Source organism: Heterocephalus glaber, unplaced genomic scaffold (genome assembly GCF_053883595.1).
Source record: "Heterocephalus glaber isolate CG9 unplaced genomic scaffold, H.glaber_assembly_v1.0 deba00000122, whole genome shotgun sequence".
NCBI classification, from domain to species: Eukaryota; Metazoa; Chordata; class Mammalia; order Rodentia; family Bathyergidae; genus Heterocephalus; species Heterocephalus glaber.
The window spans coordinates 84,075,050-84,089,000 of NW_028258138.1; the positions used below are offsets into that span (position 1 = coordinate 84,075,050).

General features: G+C 40.7%; 1 protein-coding gene and 1 pseudogene across 1 annotated transcript in view; both read right to left on the reverse strand.

The window, feature by feature from the left end:
• The window catches only part of Usp8 (ubiquitin specific peptidase 8), a 63,102-nt gene that overhangs the window by 42,120 nt on the left and 7,031 nt on the right, over positions 1-13,951 (reverse strand). The window contains exons 2-4 of the mRNA XM_004835420.4: positions 5,980-6,135; positions 4,441-4,585; positions 2,629-2,714 (exon numbers count right to left, since the gene is read on the reverse strand). Coding sequence (XP_004835477.1) covers positions 2,629-2,714; positions 4,441-4,585; positions 5,980-6,083 — 335 coding nt within the window. The 5' untranslated portion in view covers positions 6,084-6,135. The remainder of the gene's footprint in view (positions 1-2,628; positions 2,715-4,440; positions 4,586-5,979; positions 6,136-13,951) is intronic.
• Positions 9,119-11,996, reverse strand: LOC101704136 (SCY1-like protein 2 pseudogene; annotated as a pseudogene).

A 13,951-nucleotide genomic window follows, 5' to 3' on the forward strand; every position in this document is an offset into this window, starting at 1 on the left:
CTGGCAGCCCAATCCCTCCTACCAGCACTCAGACACCTCCAGACTAGCGCACCCGTGACATGAATGTAAAGGAAAACGCATGAGTGGAAGTCTGACAAGTGCCTCCCAATGACAGGCAAAGCTGAAATCTGGTTTCGGTTTCTAGCCAGTGACTAGGTACTTCTCCCAATGCCTTCTGGGAATGTGGACTGGGCCTGCCCTAGGACTGAGGAGTACATACCATAATACCAGATGACTGGACAAAGTTTAGCAAAAACTTACCCTACGATGGTCAGGATTTTCACAGAATTATAAACTATCCTCCAAACTCTAGACATCATCTTCTCAATGCCCTTTCTCACACTGCTGGCCTGATAGAGAGTAACCAAGTACAAACTTCAGAAACTTAAAGGGAGGGAAAAGCTGTGTAGCTGACTTAGCAGAGCATTATTAAGGACAGAGGTGAAGATGTGTCAATACAGAGCTGCTCTAAATGTCAATCAAAGAAACCAAGCACACGGGCCAGAGGGCAGGGAGAAGACTCACAGGAGGAAACTGGAGTGGAAGGTCCTCCCCATGTAGTGCAAAGTAAACTGCACCATGGGAAAAACTCAGCACATTCAAAAAACCTTAGAATTAGGAAGGTCCTCAGAGGTCAATCAGTAACAGGGACCTCACTGCAAGATTTTCACTGTGCAAAAAGTAAATATTCCAATACTGACTCATTCTCAGTGACTTCCTTTATTAGCGGAAAAATTTTTTTTTGAGAAAAAAGTGCCAAAGCATTAAAGAAAATAATGTTTGCTTCAAGAAGAACCTGCTTTTGTCGCTGTAATCTACATGTATTTAATGCTCTGATGATGCACACTGCAAAAGAAAAATTCTCTTCACGTGAACCCTGCACATTTGTTTAAAGAAGTATCGGCAATGAAACACACTCGCAGTCCAGCTCCACCGAGCTCAAGTCTTCACACATCTTCTCATCAAGGTCTCCGTCCAGGAACCGGTTCCTGAGTTTCATATAAACTCTCCTTTCACCCCGTGTCTCAGATCTAGGTGCACAGTCTCAGAGTAACTAACTGCCTGCTGAAGAAGTCAGCAGCCACAAGATTTCCCTGGGCCCTTTATGACAAAAGCAGTGTGATGGCAACAGCAAAGACACATCCTCTAACAAAATCATCCACACCTCTACCACCTGACCTCAGCTGCTGAACTGTCCTTGTCATTGTCTTTGGGTTTTTGTTTTTTTGGTACCGGGGATCGAACTTGGGACCTTGAGCTTGCGAGGCAGGCGGTGGAACCACTAAGCTAAATCCCCAGCCCTTGTCTTTGAAAGGGCTGAGTGTAGTTCAGGGGCAGAGCACTTGTCTGGTAGGCATGCAACCCTGGGTTCGAGTTCCAGCACCACAAAATGAATGAACAACAAAAACTGTTTCAAACTTTATTTTTAAAAGAATACTTTTAAAAACAAGTAATATGATACATTCTTACTGAACAAAAACAATTTTTCTGGGGGGAGACAAGGTCTCATTATGAAGTTCAGATCTTGAACTATGTAGCCTCGAACTCATGGTGATCCTCCTGCCTCAGCCTCCTGAGTGCTGGGATTATAGGCATACATCACCATGCCTGGCAAAAATTTCAATCAGTACAGAAATACGTCAGCCTGCTTCAGTTGTCTGGTCTCCCTCTTTTATCTACCATTTGCATCATAAGTGTCCACCTGCCCTTCCTGCTAACCAGGCTTTGGCAGCCTGTATCACCTGAACGTGCTCTCCTATCTTCTTCTACTGTATCATGTTTCTGGGAATGCTTTCAGATGTATACAGTAACAAAATTTTTATGCTGTAGATATGGGCACAAATTTATCTATTAGAGTCTCCATGAAAGCACCGTGCTGTTCATAAGGGCAACATTCTAAATTTAAAGAATGACTAAAACCTGAAACATACTATTTTTAATTTGCAAGTATTCTGTAAGCCTGGTAAGCCAGGCATGGCATATATAGTAATTAATTTTTTAAAAATATACATATAACTTTTGAAACTATGAAAAGATAAAAAAATGAGAATACTTCATTCCCCAATTCTAGTATGGAGTAGCACAATACAACATGGGGTATATAAAAGAATTAAATTTACAAAGATCAAAACTTATGATGGGCCGGGGATTTAGCTCAGTGGTTCCGGTGCCTGCCTCGAAAGTGCAAGGTCTGGAGTTCAAACCCCAGTACCAAAAAAAAAAAAAAACTTATGAAAAACTGGACCTGGGTTCTAATCTAATCTACCTGTACTTAACCTTAACAATCTTTCTAAACTTAAGAACTTTCAATAAAGAATTTTAACACATGAACATAATAAAGGTGATGTACCAATTTTAATTTTTGTGCACCAGTTAACAAATATTGCTTCTAGGAACTGGGTATTACCTGCACAGTCACACATAAATTGACAAACCCTACGTATCATTTTTACCTTCTAAATTTACATTCTTTAAAAAATTTCAGCACTGGGGAATGTAGCTCAGCAGGGTAGCACCTGGCTGGCAAGCACAAGGCCCTGAGTTCAATTCCTGATACCAAAACAGCAAAAAGAAAAAAAGAGACCAAAAAAAGAAAATAAAAAAATAAAGATTTCATAATAATTGTACCTCAGTTTAAGGCTTTCAGAGAGTCTTTCAGCTTCTTCAATAGCTTTTTTGATGTTTGCAGGTCCGAGTATTGAATGAAAGTAGTCCTAAAATTGTAGGAAGCCACATCATACTGTTAGTACTGGCACTGCACATAGCACTGATGTTAAAAACATTACAGTCATGGCGCTTACATCAAGGAAACTTTACATGACAACAGTATGATAACTGAAGTTCCATTTTTTTAACTTTTAACCTACACAGATGAACAATTTATTCTCAAAACAGTCTCAAAAGTATTTCTTCATATCAGTAGTATGCTAACAAAAACCCCACCAGGTAATAAATTTCACTTATTTATAAGCCACCACTAAGAGGTATGAACAGCATTCTTTTTGTTTATGAACAGTACCAAAGAGCAAAGTTTTCAAGAGCAAAATGCATTTTCTTATTATAAGTATGAATTAAGTTTTTGTCTTCAATCTCAAAAGCAATAAAGCTAATCATATATAGCAATACAGCATAGGGTTTATTTTCTTTTTTAAATTGAGGTATTTTTGCTTCTACTGTACCTTGCAGTTGCTATTCACATCCCAGCTGGACTCAAAACATTTCTGACATATACAACAAGATTTACATTTCAGGAAACCTTGAACAACTAAAAACCCAATGATAGGAAATAAATCATCAACAGCATAACCTATCTTTAAAAAGACACAAAAGGTTTAATATGACATGTTTGACTAACAGCCATAACGAAATTTTCAAAAAACTAATTTACCACAAAAGGCCGTTCACTGTGGTGTGAGGTGTCCCCAGCTGGGCCCGGCCAGGACAGGACTCCACAGCCAAGATAACGGGAAAATGGCTCTGCGAGGGGCGCCTGCAGCACAATCCCTCACAAGTGCCACGGACCAAGACTTAAAAAGGGAGCACAGGAGGCCAGCAGCCCTCGCCACTGGCTCTGTGTGAGGCCATCATTAAGAGGGCAGCTGCGGAGCAAACTGTGTGACAGTGATCATCTACTCATTGTTTTTCTACTGATCATCTGGGTTTTTTCTATAAGAAGGCAACAAATATACTTTCTCTACTAGTAAGGGCCACTAAATTAACAAGTTCTACCTAAACTTTGAATATTCTGCAGTGTAAGAGTGACTGATTCAAGTTTCTGAAAAAAATTCAGAATACCTGATTTAAGGAATAATAACTAGAAAACAAACAGTTAGCAAATCTTTCTTTTATCTTTTTTTCAGTTTTGTTTTTTGAGACAGGGTCTCATTATGTAGTTCAGGTTGGTCTTGAACTCATTATGTAGCCCAGGCTGAGATGGAACTGGTTATCTCAAGGGATCTTCCTGCTTCAGCCTCCAATGCAGCCAAGACCACAGGCACAGGCTCCCATGCCCAAGCTCTTATTCTTCTTACTTAATGCGTGACTCACTGGCCCTCCACTGGACCTGGCCATAACTGATCACAACAGAGAGCAGAATGACCCTACACAGTGCTACAGACTTGTCCTACACAAGGCGAGTGAGCGGGAGTGAACAGGCGCACAAACACATCTGGAAGCAATGAAACCATCTCAGTTTGCTTTTCCTCAGAACTTGAACTTGATCTTGCAATTGCACAACAGGACCTAAGTGTCGTCGTCACGCTGTGTGGGGTAGCTCAAGAGCACAGCGCCTGCTTGGCATGGGAGAACTCTCAGTTCCGTCCCCAAGGCCTCACCCCACACACCAAGAAAAGTAATTTCAATGTTAGTTAAAGCTCTTAGAGGAAACCAGTAGTTGCATTATACCAAAATTACAAATAAAAATGCAAAAATAAAAGGTACCTGCTGTTGCTTGAAATCAGGTCTCTTTTTGATAAGGTTATAAACAGTCACATATTTCATATACAGTACATAAGCCCTTTCCTCATCGCGGTCTAATCTGCATTCTTCTGCTGCCTTGAAGATCTTCAGAGCACTGTGCACATAACTTAAAATGAGAGAAAAAAATAATTAAAATACTTGACATCTAGGGGAAAAGTAAAGGTCATATATGTAGTCCACAGATAATCTTTTCTCTTTTTCTTCTGCAGTATTAGGGATTGAACTCATAGCAAAGAGCTGTATCCCCAGTCCTCCTTTCCCCTTATTTTTACTTTTGAGACAGGCTGGACTTGCAATCCTCCCGCCTCAGCCTCCCAGTGCTGAGATCACAGGTGTGTGCCAGCATGCCCTACCCTCAGTGATCTCCACAGAGGAGGCTGTACTGCTTCACACACTGGAACACAGATATAAGTTTGGATACAGGCAACTTCTACTTTCTCTGAGATGTGGGTAGTCTTAGAGAAACCACTAGAAAGGAATGATGTGTCTTGGGCCTGACTTTAAAGACTTTCCTGCTTGTTAATCCTGAGACAGCATGAAGCTGGCTTGATGGCTCTGCCTGCTTCCTGTGCGAAGATCCTGTGACAGCAGTGCAACAGAACTGCTTTCCCGGTCAACCCACCACCAACAACAACCGAATCCGAGAAACGAGTCAAGCTCCTTACTTCTCCCACAAGTGGTCTCTTCAACGTTCAGGAGTATCAGCTCAACCTGGAAGTTTCCTTCCAGACATTTAAAAAAGTTTTTACCAGTCTCTTACCAGCTTGACATTTTGTTTACTTTCACCTCCTGTTTATTTCCTTTAGAAAATAACTCCCTCTGCCTGGATAGGTTTCTTTAGGTTTCTCTGGGTTGGCTCTTTTAGGATTACAAAGAACACTTTTTAGAGTCTCCTATTTATCTCCAGTCATGGAACACTTACTTTCCCCCCTTAATTTCTAAAAGCCACCTTCCGCATGTCTGAGGAATATGGCTGACTAGCTCCATCTCCTTTTTACGACCTTATTTCTGACTCCATAATAATGTAGTTACTTATTTATCCCCCAATCTTCTGTTTCAGGCAAAATAAATCCAGAGGAAAATTTCTGTCTTCTGATCCTTAACAGAGATACCTCCAACAACAGATTAACAATTTTAGTGATTCCTTGTTTTTAATAAAACTATATTTCCAGTAAATATCCAAGTAACCGATGTGATATTTCAGTTATTTTTAACTTGTTTTATGAAAAGACAATGACTTGTGGCCAAATGATTTTTTTAAGACCTCCTCGTACTGTCTCATAAACTTATGACCTATTATATGCTCCCTGGACAGTAAGCATGTGGTCACAGCATATAATGTACTTGTGAACAGAACATACATATACTATGCCAACACAGAGAACTTCTCTAAGAAAAAGACTGTATCTTCCAAAAAATTTTAAATTGATTTTTCATCTAACTTGAATAGGAAATAAACTAAAATTATATGATTCAAACAAACTAACAAGGGATACATACTTCTTAGTGCTGATTTTCTCTGGCTTAACTTCTGTCTTCTTATTGAGGTCTTTTAGCGAAGAACTGAGATAGAGTTCTTTAGGAACTGAAGCCACAGCAGGCATGATGAATAAGCTTTACTTTACACTTTCAGAATGGATGAAAAATAATTCTTTCCTGGAAAAAACCAAACAACTCCACTAATGCACCTTCCTCATTAACAATAAAAACAAGCAAATAGTTTAAAAATACAACACTTCCAGGCTGGGCTAGGAGAGAGCAATTTCCTGACACGCACAAGGCCCTGGGTTCACTCCCAGCATGGCAAACAACAATCAAAACTAAACTTCTAAACTGTATCCTGTGCTAACAGGGTTAATTTTAAACTATCTAGTATTTTGTGTATTTATTAGTAGTACATATTTGTAGTACATAATGATTACATTCATTGTGGGAATTTTAAATCCTCTTGAATATTTATTTTGGGAGTTTAAGACATACTGTACTGGGTGAACAGTAATGTTTTCAAGTTTCCATTAACTAAACAAGTTACTGAAATATTTCTCTTTTCTCAGTGATTGCAGTTTGTAAAAGAAAACCAGTTGTAAGCAGAGCCACACAGTGTTATACAGAACTGGGAATACAGTGGACCCTTGACTTATAAACTCAGTCACCAAAACGTTTTTTTCTCACAACTCACAATTTTAACATTTTCACTGTTCTCCATCTGTACTTGCTCTAAGTAACTACAGACATGTGTTGAACAGAGCCCTTTAATTCAGAGTCTGAGACCTATGCAATCAGAAACAGAGATGTCACAAACACTTTCTGCATTTTACTTGCCACACTGGGCCCTGGTCTAAAGCTGAATAATGGGAAAAAGGTCTCTGGGCACCCCCATGACCCCCAGGCAGACCCACTGGCATCGAGTAAGTCCTTCTGGGATGGCAGCTTGTTCCCTAAGGCTTCTGTGCCAGCTAACTAAGAGAACAGCCAACGAAAGGCTCCAGCAGGGGTGCCTTGCATTTCCTCACAGAGGACAGCAAGGTTTTGCATTGATGTAACTCGCCACAGACTCACTTGCAAGACAGAAGCTGTTAAAGGCAGGTGTCAAAGAGGGCAAGGACATGGTTCCTGCTCTCCGGGGACAGAGCGTCACCCTGCCCCTCCCCACACTGGCGAGTGAAAAGTTGGGCTTTGCAGCACAATACCACAGAGACACACTGCTTGTATACAGCCAGGGAAAACTGCAGAGAAGGACAGGACAGGACGTGCACAAAATTCCATTTCTGGGGCAGGCAGAGAAAGGAATCAGGGAGACATCACACAGGGAGCTCAGGGTACAGGCAGGCTCTATTTCTCCAGTCGGACACTACATTCACTGATGATCATTTAATTCTAATGCTTCACACAAGTCGGGCATGGTGGCACACACCTGTCATCTCAACTACTCAGAAGGATGAGGCAGGAGGACTGCGAGTTCAGGGCAAGCCTAGGCAACATGATGAGGCCATGCCGCAGAAATTAAAGAAGGGCTAAAGATGTGCTCAGTGGTACACTGCTTCCCTACCATGCGTGTTCGATGCCTGGTCACACACTCACACACACTCACACACACACACACACACACACACACACAGGAATGGCCAGAAAAACATAAAAGTTCAGAAGTTACAGGTTAAACAAACAAACAAAATAACATGTGTGTATATATACTCATTTTTTAAAAGCCAGACTTGAACAGTGGAAGAAATGGACTGACACAGCCTTGAGTAGTATAGCGCCCACACAACAGTGTGAGTGGAAGGAGAGCACAGCATTAAGGAATACAGAAATGAAACTTCCAGGAGGTGGTGAAGAAAACCAAGGCCTTTGCATTGCCATATAGGCACTAGGACTGTGCACAAAGGCGGAAGTCAGCCAAAGAACAGTGACGGAGCCCTTGCTTTCTTCTCCGGCCCCACTACCTCAGCTGAGGTGCTGAGCTCACCCAAGCACAGAACGTCACTGTGTGCTCCCCACGCGGGCCAACTTCTCAATGCTTGTCCCCAAAGCCGAGGCATGTCTGCATGGAGACATGACTAGTAAAGCACACCAAGACAGGACCAAAGCCAGAGACGGACAGGGTAAGCCCCAGGGTGGAAGCATCTGCTTTTCCAACCCTACCATCTACCTGGGCCATCAGCACAGCGGCCTGATCACAGGATAATGTCCCCAGCCAGGCCAAGTCACCCTGATGACTCACCACAATTAGGGTTCTTGGCTGGGAAAAGAAAGTACTGATTTGAACTTCCTAAAATGAAGCTCTAAAATATGTACTCAGTTAAAATCTGTTTCTCACTATTTTAAAGATTGGATCTTTTTTTCCCCATTCGTGGTGAAGTTTAATTACACTTGAAACAACACAACAGAAATCTCAAAAGTTTACTCATTAAATATAGTTTAATTCTTACAAACTTCCTTTTGAAAATGTAATGCATATGTGCTGCAACTTCATAAGTTTAAATTCAAAATGAAATATAAAGGCAGGAGTCAGGGAAATCACATTAGATTCCTTTGTCAATAATCTCTACATATCAGTACATAGCTCTTCTGTGATATGGTAGGAAAAAACAGATCCTAAATGTATCCAAGTAAATGCAGAACAATACATAGCTATTTGAGGCAGATCATGCGAAAATATAATGTACAATTAGTTTGCATTTAAGATGGTGTATAATGCTTTCTAAACCAATAAAATTAAGATAAGTTAAATTTTGTAGCATTTGTTCAGTCTATTACTAAACGTTAGTTCATCTGAAAAGTAAATGAAGACTGGAAGAAGACAAAACCTGATCATTCTTATGCTCATCATTTTCTCAGTCATACTAAATGCAAACAAACCAATACAGCACCAAGATTTTTCACATATTAAAATGAAGACTAGTAGAACACAAAAAGGGAGTTTGCAGTTACCAATTTTTTCAAAAGAACACAGATTTACAAGGCAAAATAAACATCTGACTTAAAAATTCTGCTATTCAAGATAACTCAGTTGTCCTTTTTCACTCTCTGACACTGGTAAGGATTGGGTTTTTAAAAACCCAAAGAGGAGTTTGTAAAAGAAAAAAATCCTCAATGCTTTAAAAAAATTCAACTGGTTAAGAGTTCATACAACTACTGTGCTGGCTGGCATGGCAACAGATGCTGTCACCAAACCATTCACTTTGCAATAATAGTTGCCTCGAGCCAAGTAAACAAAGATGTAAATTAGCTTAACCAAGATTAAAACGTAAGTAATCCTTCAAAACTAGGAGCAAGACACCTCACCTGAAAAGATCTTTCAAATCACTGCTAGCTGCACTGGCACTGGTCATAGCAGTGGGTGGCTGTGCAAAGTTCTGTGGGTTAAAGAAAGGGTTACCCTGCATGCCGAAGGCAGCTTGTCCTATCATGCTCACCTGCGGTCCCACTACTGAACTGCCCAGACCTGGAGAACCTTGAGGAGGTACAAAGTGATTAAGCCACTGATTTGGTTTCTGTTGTGATAGCTGGTTCATGCTAACTTTGGGTTTCTGAGGACCAAAGAGATTATTAAGGGCAGACATATCAGCGGGTCTCTGTTGGGTCTGCTTCACGCCAGCGCTCAGAGCACTGAAGCTGGACGGGGTGGGAGGTGCTCCCACAGTCAGACTGCTCACTCCAGGGGTGCCTGGACTACTGAAGTTCTGGGTTGTGTTAGGTGGCATGCTGAATCCCGAAGTCTGAAAGCCCATATTGCCATTTAGGCCATTTGTCAAATTTCCCTTCGGATTATCAACTTGTGTAAACATCTTGCCCAGGCCCAAGGAAGGAACTGAAGTGAAGGTACTTGAAGCAAAAGGTTTGGGGTGCTGACAGAGAGGCTGCTCAAAGATGACATATTACCCATCAATGTGTCTGTCAAGTCCTTCGTCTGTTGTACTGGAGTGATGGTGGTGTGCACTTAGGGGTGAAGAGGCTGCTGGCTTTTCAGCTTCTGGGCCTGCTCCTGTTCTTTTGCTAATTTTTGTTTTTCTTCCGAGTGCAAGTGATGCTCTTTTATGTTTATTATGTAACACATCTTATTTTCTGATTCACCGCCAGTCAAAAGGTCTGTTCCAATGTTGTTAAAAACCTTGTCAATCTGATTCCTAGCATTTGTAACTTTTGTCTCCTCAGATGTATTCATTTGATTTCCCACATCCAAAGATTTCTGCTGTTCTTGCATTATATGAACTTGCTCCAGTTTAGTCTTATGGTCAGACTCCAATCTGCTCAGCATCTCTTTTATGATGGAAATGAAAGAGTTGAACTGATTAAGATTCAGGTTGTTTTCAATACTCAGGGGAATGAGATGAGGCAATATTTTCCCAGCCAGCTGCTCTTTGGTAATTCCTAACTTCTTATGAGTCAAAGTGCATTTGTAAATACCTAAAATTCCCACAAGGACTGCAGGTTCCTTGGATGGAATCTGTTGTAAGAAGGGCAGGACATCATCAAGTACAAACCATTTATCCAAGTATTCCTGTATCTTTCCTAAGCACACTAATGAATTCACATAGACAGCAAGGGAAGACGTTTGCAGATAGGCATTTTTAATTCTTGGTTTCAAAGCATTTTTCATGGATGGGTAGTCTGTAAGGTTTGCAAAGGTTGGAATGATGTTCAGACAGAGCTCCTGGATCAGGGAGGCACTTCCAGTGCTCAGTACACCACAGGCAGGACACTGTTCTTTATCTCATCAAGTGGGGTTTTGGTTAGCAATAAATCCATTTTTTGTAGGAAAATTAACAAAATCTGGATTGGCTCCTGCTGTTTAAATACAGGGCAAGTTCAGGTAGAATCAATCTGACATATTCTTCTTTGGTGCATTCCTCAGCAATCAATAAAACATTGGGCAAAGCAAAAGGAACCATGTCAGGATTCACAAATTCTTAAGTCAAACAAGGCAAAATTCTCTGCACAATGACACGCTTGGGAAGTTTTGGTAGAACCTTTGGCAGTCCTTTGAAAAACTGTGATTTCTGAAGATTCTCTCTTTGGGATAAGCGATCAAAACATTGAAGCGTGACTGCACCAACATCATCAAAGAAAGGAATCTTTGTCATTTGATCTGCATCTGTTCTTACAGTTGGAGTTACATTTAACAGTAGTTTCACGTGTTCGTGGACTTCCTCAGGTATACTTGTAAGTGAACTAGATCCTAAACGACTCAACTGATCCAACTGCCTACTAAAACTTTTATATATATCTTGCTTGTTGACTTCAAATATAGGTTTCCCTTTATTAAATACAGCATACATAACAGTTCCTAAAGAATACATATCACTGGCTGTTTCACAGCTGACAGATAGTATGTATTTAGGAGCCAAATACTCAGGATTTGGAAGACATAAGAATGGTAAATTTTGGTCCCATTCTTTACAAGGAAACTTAGGCTCTTGTTCAGAAGGATTGGTCAGTGACATACAAAAATCAAAACCCATTATTTTCCAGGCTCCACTTTTATTCAAAATTATGTTTTCTGGAGTAGTATTTCCATGAACCATTTTCACACTGCTGTGCAAAAATGACAACCCTTCTGAAACCTGAAGCAAACCATATTTAATCTCTACATCAAAAAGTTTATAATCCTTAATGTCTCGAGATAGAGAGGAAGGTAGATTTTCCCAGTTACCAAGAACATTGGCTAAACTTACAAAAACTGGTTCTGTACAAAATGCCAAGCAATCCCTGTTTTGTTGACTTTTTGGTGCCATTAAAAATTTTCCAAGCTAGCTCACTGCCACCACTGGAGATGTGTCGACCAGCATCAAATTCCCGAGTGACAGGATTTCCCATGACAGCACTGATGACATCGGCTGTCAATTTTGTAACAGTAGTCTTCAATTTATTAAGCATGGACTCCATGGCTGCAGTACTGGGTACTCAATTACCTCTCGCACAGCTCCCAGGAGGGGCGGTGCTGGGGTCCCGTCCCCCCCCCCCGCCCCGCCAAATGCCTCCCGCTATGCCAACTCAGCTGGCCGCCGCTGCCCCCTTACTCCACTGTTTTTGTTAATGCTGCGGCCGCTAAGGCTGGAGCTGGAGGAGGAAAAGGCTTAAAGATTGGATCTTTAAAAGACAAAGAATATGCAACAAAGAATATGTAAACCACATATGTTACCCAGGCAAACTTAAAATAATAAATCATTAGCTATTTACAAGTTAAATTCAATGCAAACCCTCACAGGTATCTGCTGTAGTGTGCTTCCAGAACTCAAGAGTTTAGGTATGGTCTGTTTCCTCACAAAATTTACAAAGCTAACAGGAAAGAGAAAGTTCTAAGCAGTGGCAACATAACACAGTAAGATACACTACTGAATTATAAATAAGGTACTAAGAAAAAATAAGAAGCAAGACTACATATGAGTAGAGAGAGTCTGGAAGTCATCACAGAATAGATGACATCTGACCAGATGGTGATGGCACATGCCTGTAATTGTAGCACTCCAGGAGGCTGAGGCAGGAGGATGACAGGTTCAAGCCCAGTCTGGGCAATGTTGCAAGATCCTGTCTCAAAACTACAAAAAAGCACTAGCAATGTAGCTGAGTGGAAAGGCCTTGGGTTTAATCCCCAGCATCGCAAAACACAAAACAAAACAATAATACAAATTAAAAAAAAAAAAGTATTTGATGTGAGTACTGGTGGTAGAAGGCTTTCAACAGATACAAGGAACAGCATGAAGAAACATGTGAGTGCATCTTTAGGAATGAGACACTGTAGAGAACACACAAGGATTTACTGGGCAGGGAAGCCTGCAAACTGTCTTGGAACAGATAACAAAAGGCTTCCAAAGTCCCACAAATTCATATCCTCTATTTCCTGAAGGCAAGGAAGAGCCAGCAGGGTTCTGAAGCAGGGCACAACATGACCCACAGGGACAGGAGTCCAGTGAGGCTCTCGGGATGTAGGGAGGAAAAACCCAGCTTATGTACTGTATGATCCCAGGGAAAGACGATGACAGAACCAGGCAGGAGAGGCAGAATGGAGGAGGCAGATAGCATAAACACACAACAGTGCAAGGACAAGGACGAGACTTGGCACATGATTAGAAAACAGGGAGGAAAAGTACGGGGGCCATGTTATGCACTGTGCTGTACCAACACTGTAAACAAGGGCTTCGAGAAGACAGATTAGACTTTTTTTGAAGCTACTTTCTCTGACCTTACTTGGTTTCTGAGAACAGCTCCAGTAAGTAACAGTCTCCTCTGATGGTCTAAAGCCCATCACAGGACCAGCTGTTTCTATTTCTTATTGACATCACATTATATGTCAAACAGTGCTGCTGATGCTAACATTTTCCAGCATTATTTTAATTCCTATTTCAGCCTCCACAATCACACACATTTTTGCAGAAGTCAAACAGAGGTAAAAGAGGTATTCTTCCCTAAACCAATGAGAAAGCAAAGCATATACATCCAACCTGTACGTGAGGTTTAATGTGTTAAAGTTTTGAGAAGTCACTGTGCTGCATTTTACCATTAAAGAAACCTCAACATAAACTGACATAAGATGACTTAGGGCCAGAATGACTAAATAAATTCACAATTTCCTTATTTTGACTCTAAGAGTTAAAAGCAAAGAAAAAAGCAGCAGTAAAAGAAAAAAGCAACCAAAAAACCTATTGGTACAAATATAAGAATATTTAATACCTATAGAAGTCAGTTTATTCAATCTGTTTAATGTAGAGCAAACTAAATATAACATATAACCTGGTAGACTGTTATGCTTCAAAAGGGCTTGTGAGTTTAAAAAAAAGAAAAAACCTAAGCATATGTAAGAAAAACTGAAGAGTTCTAAAAACAAAAAACAAAATTGAAGATGCATAAAACTGAGAAAGATGAAGTCCAGCATCTGACAGACAGCAAAGACCTAAGCAGTGCTGAAACTGAGTTAACACAGGGAAGAAATGGAAGGTGATGTATGTCCTTTGACACTCTCTCATAGAGA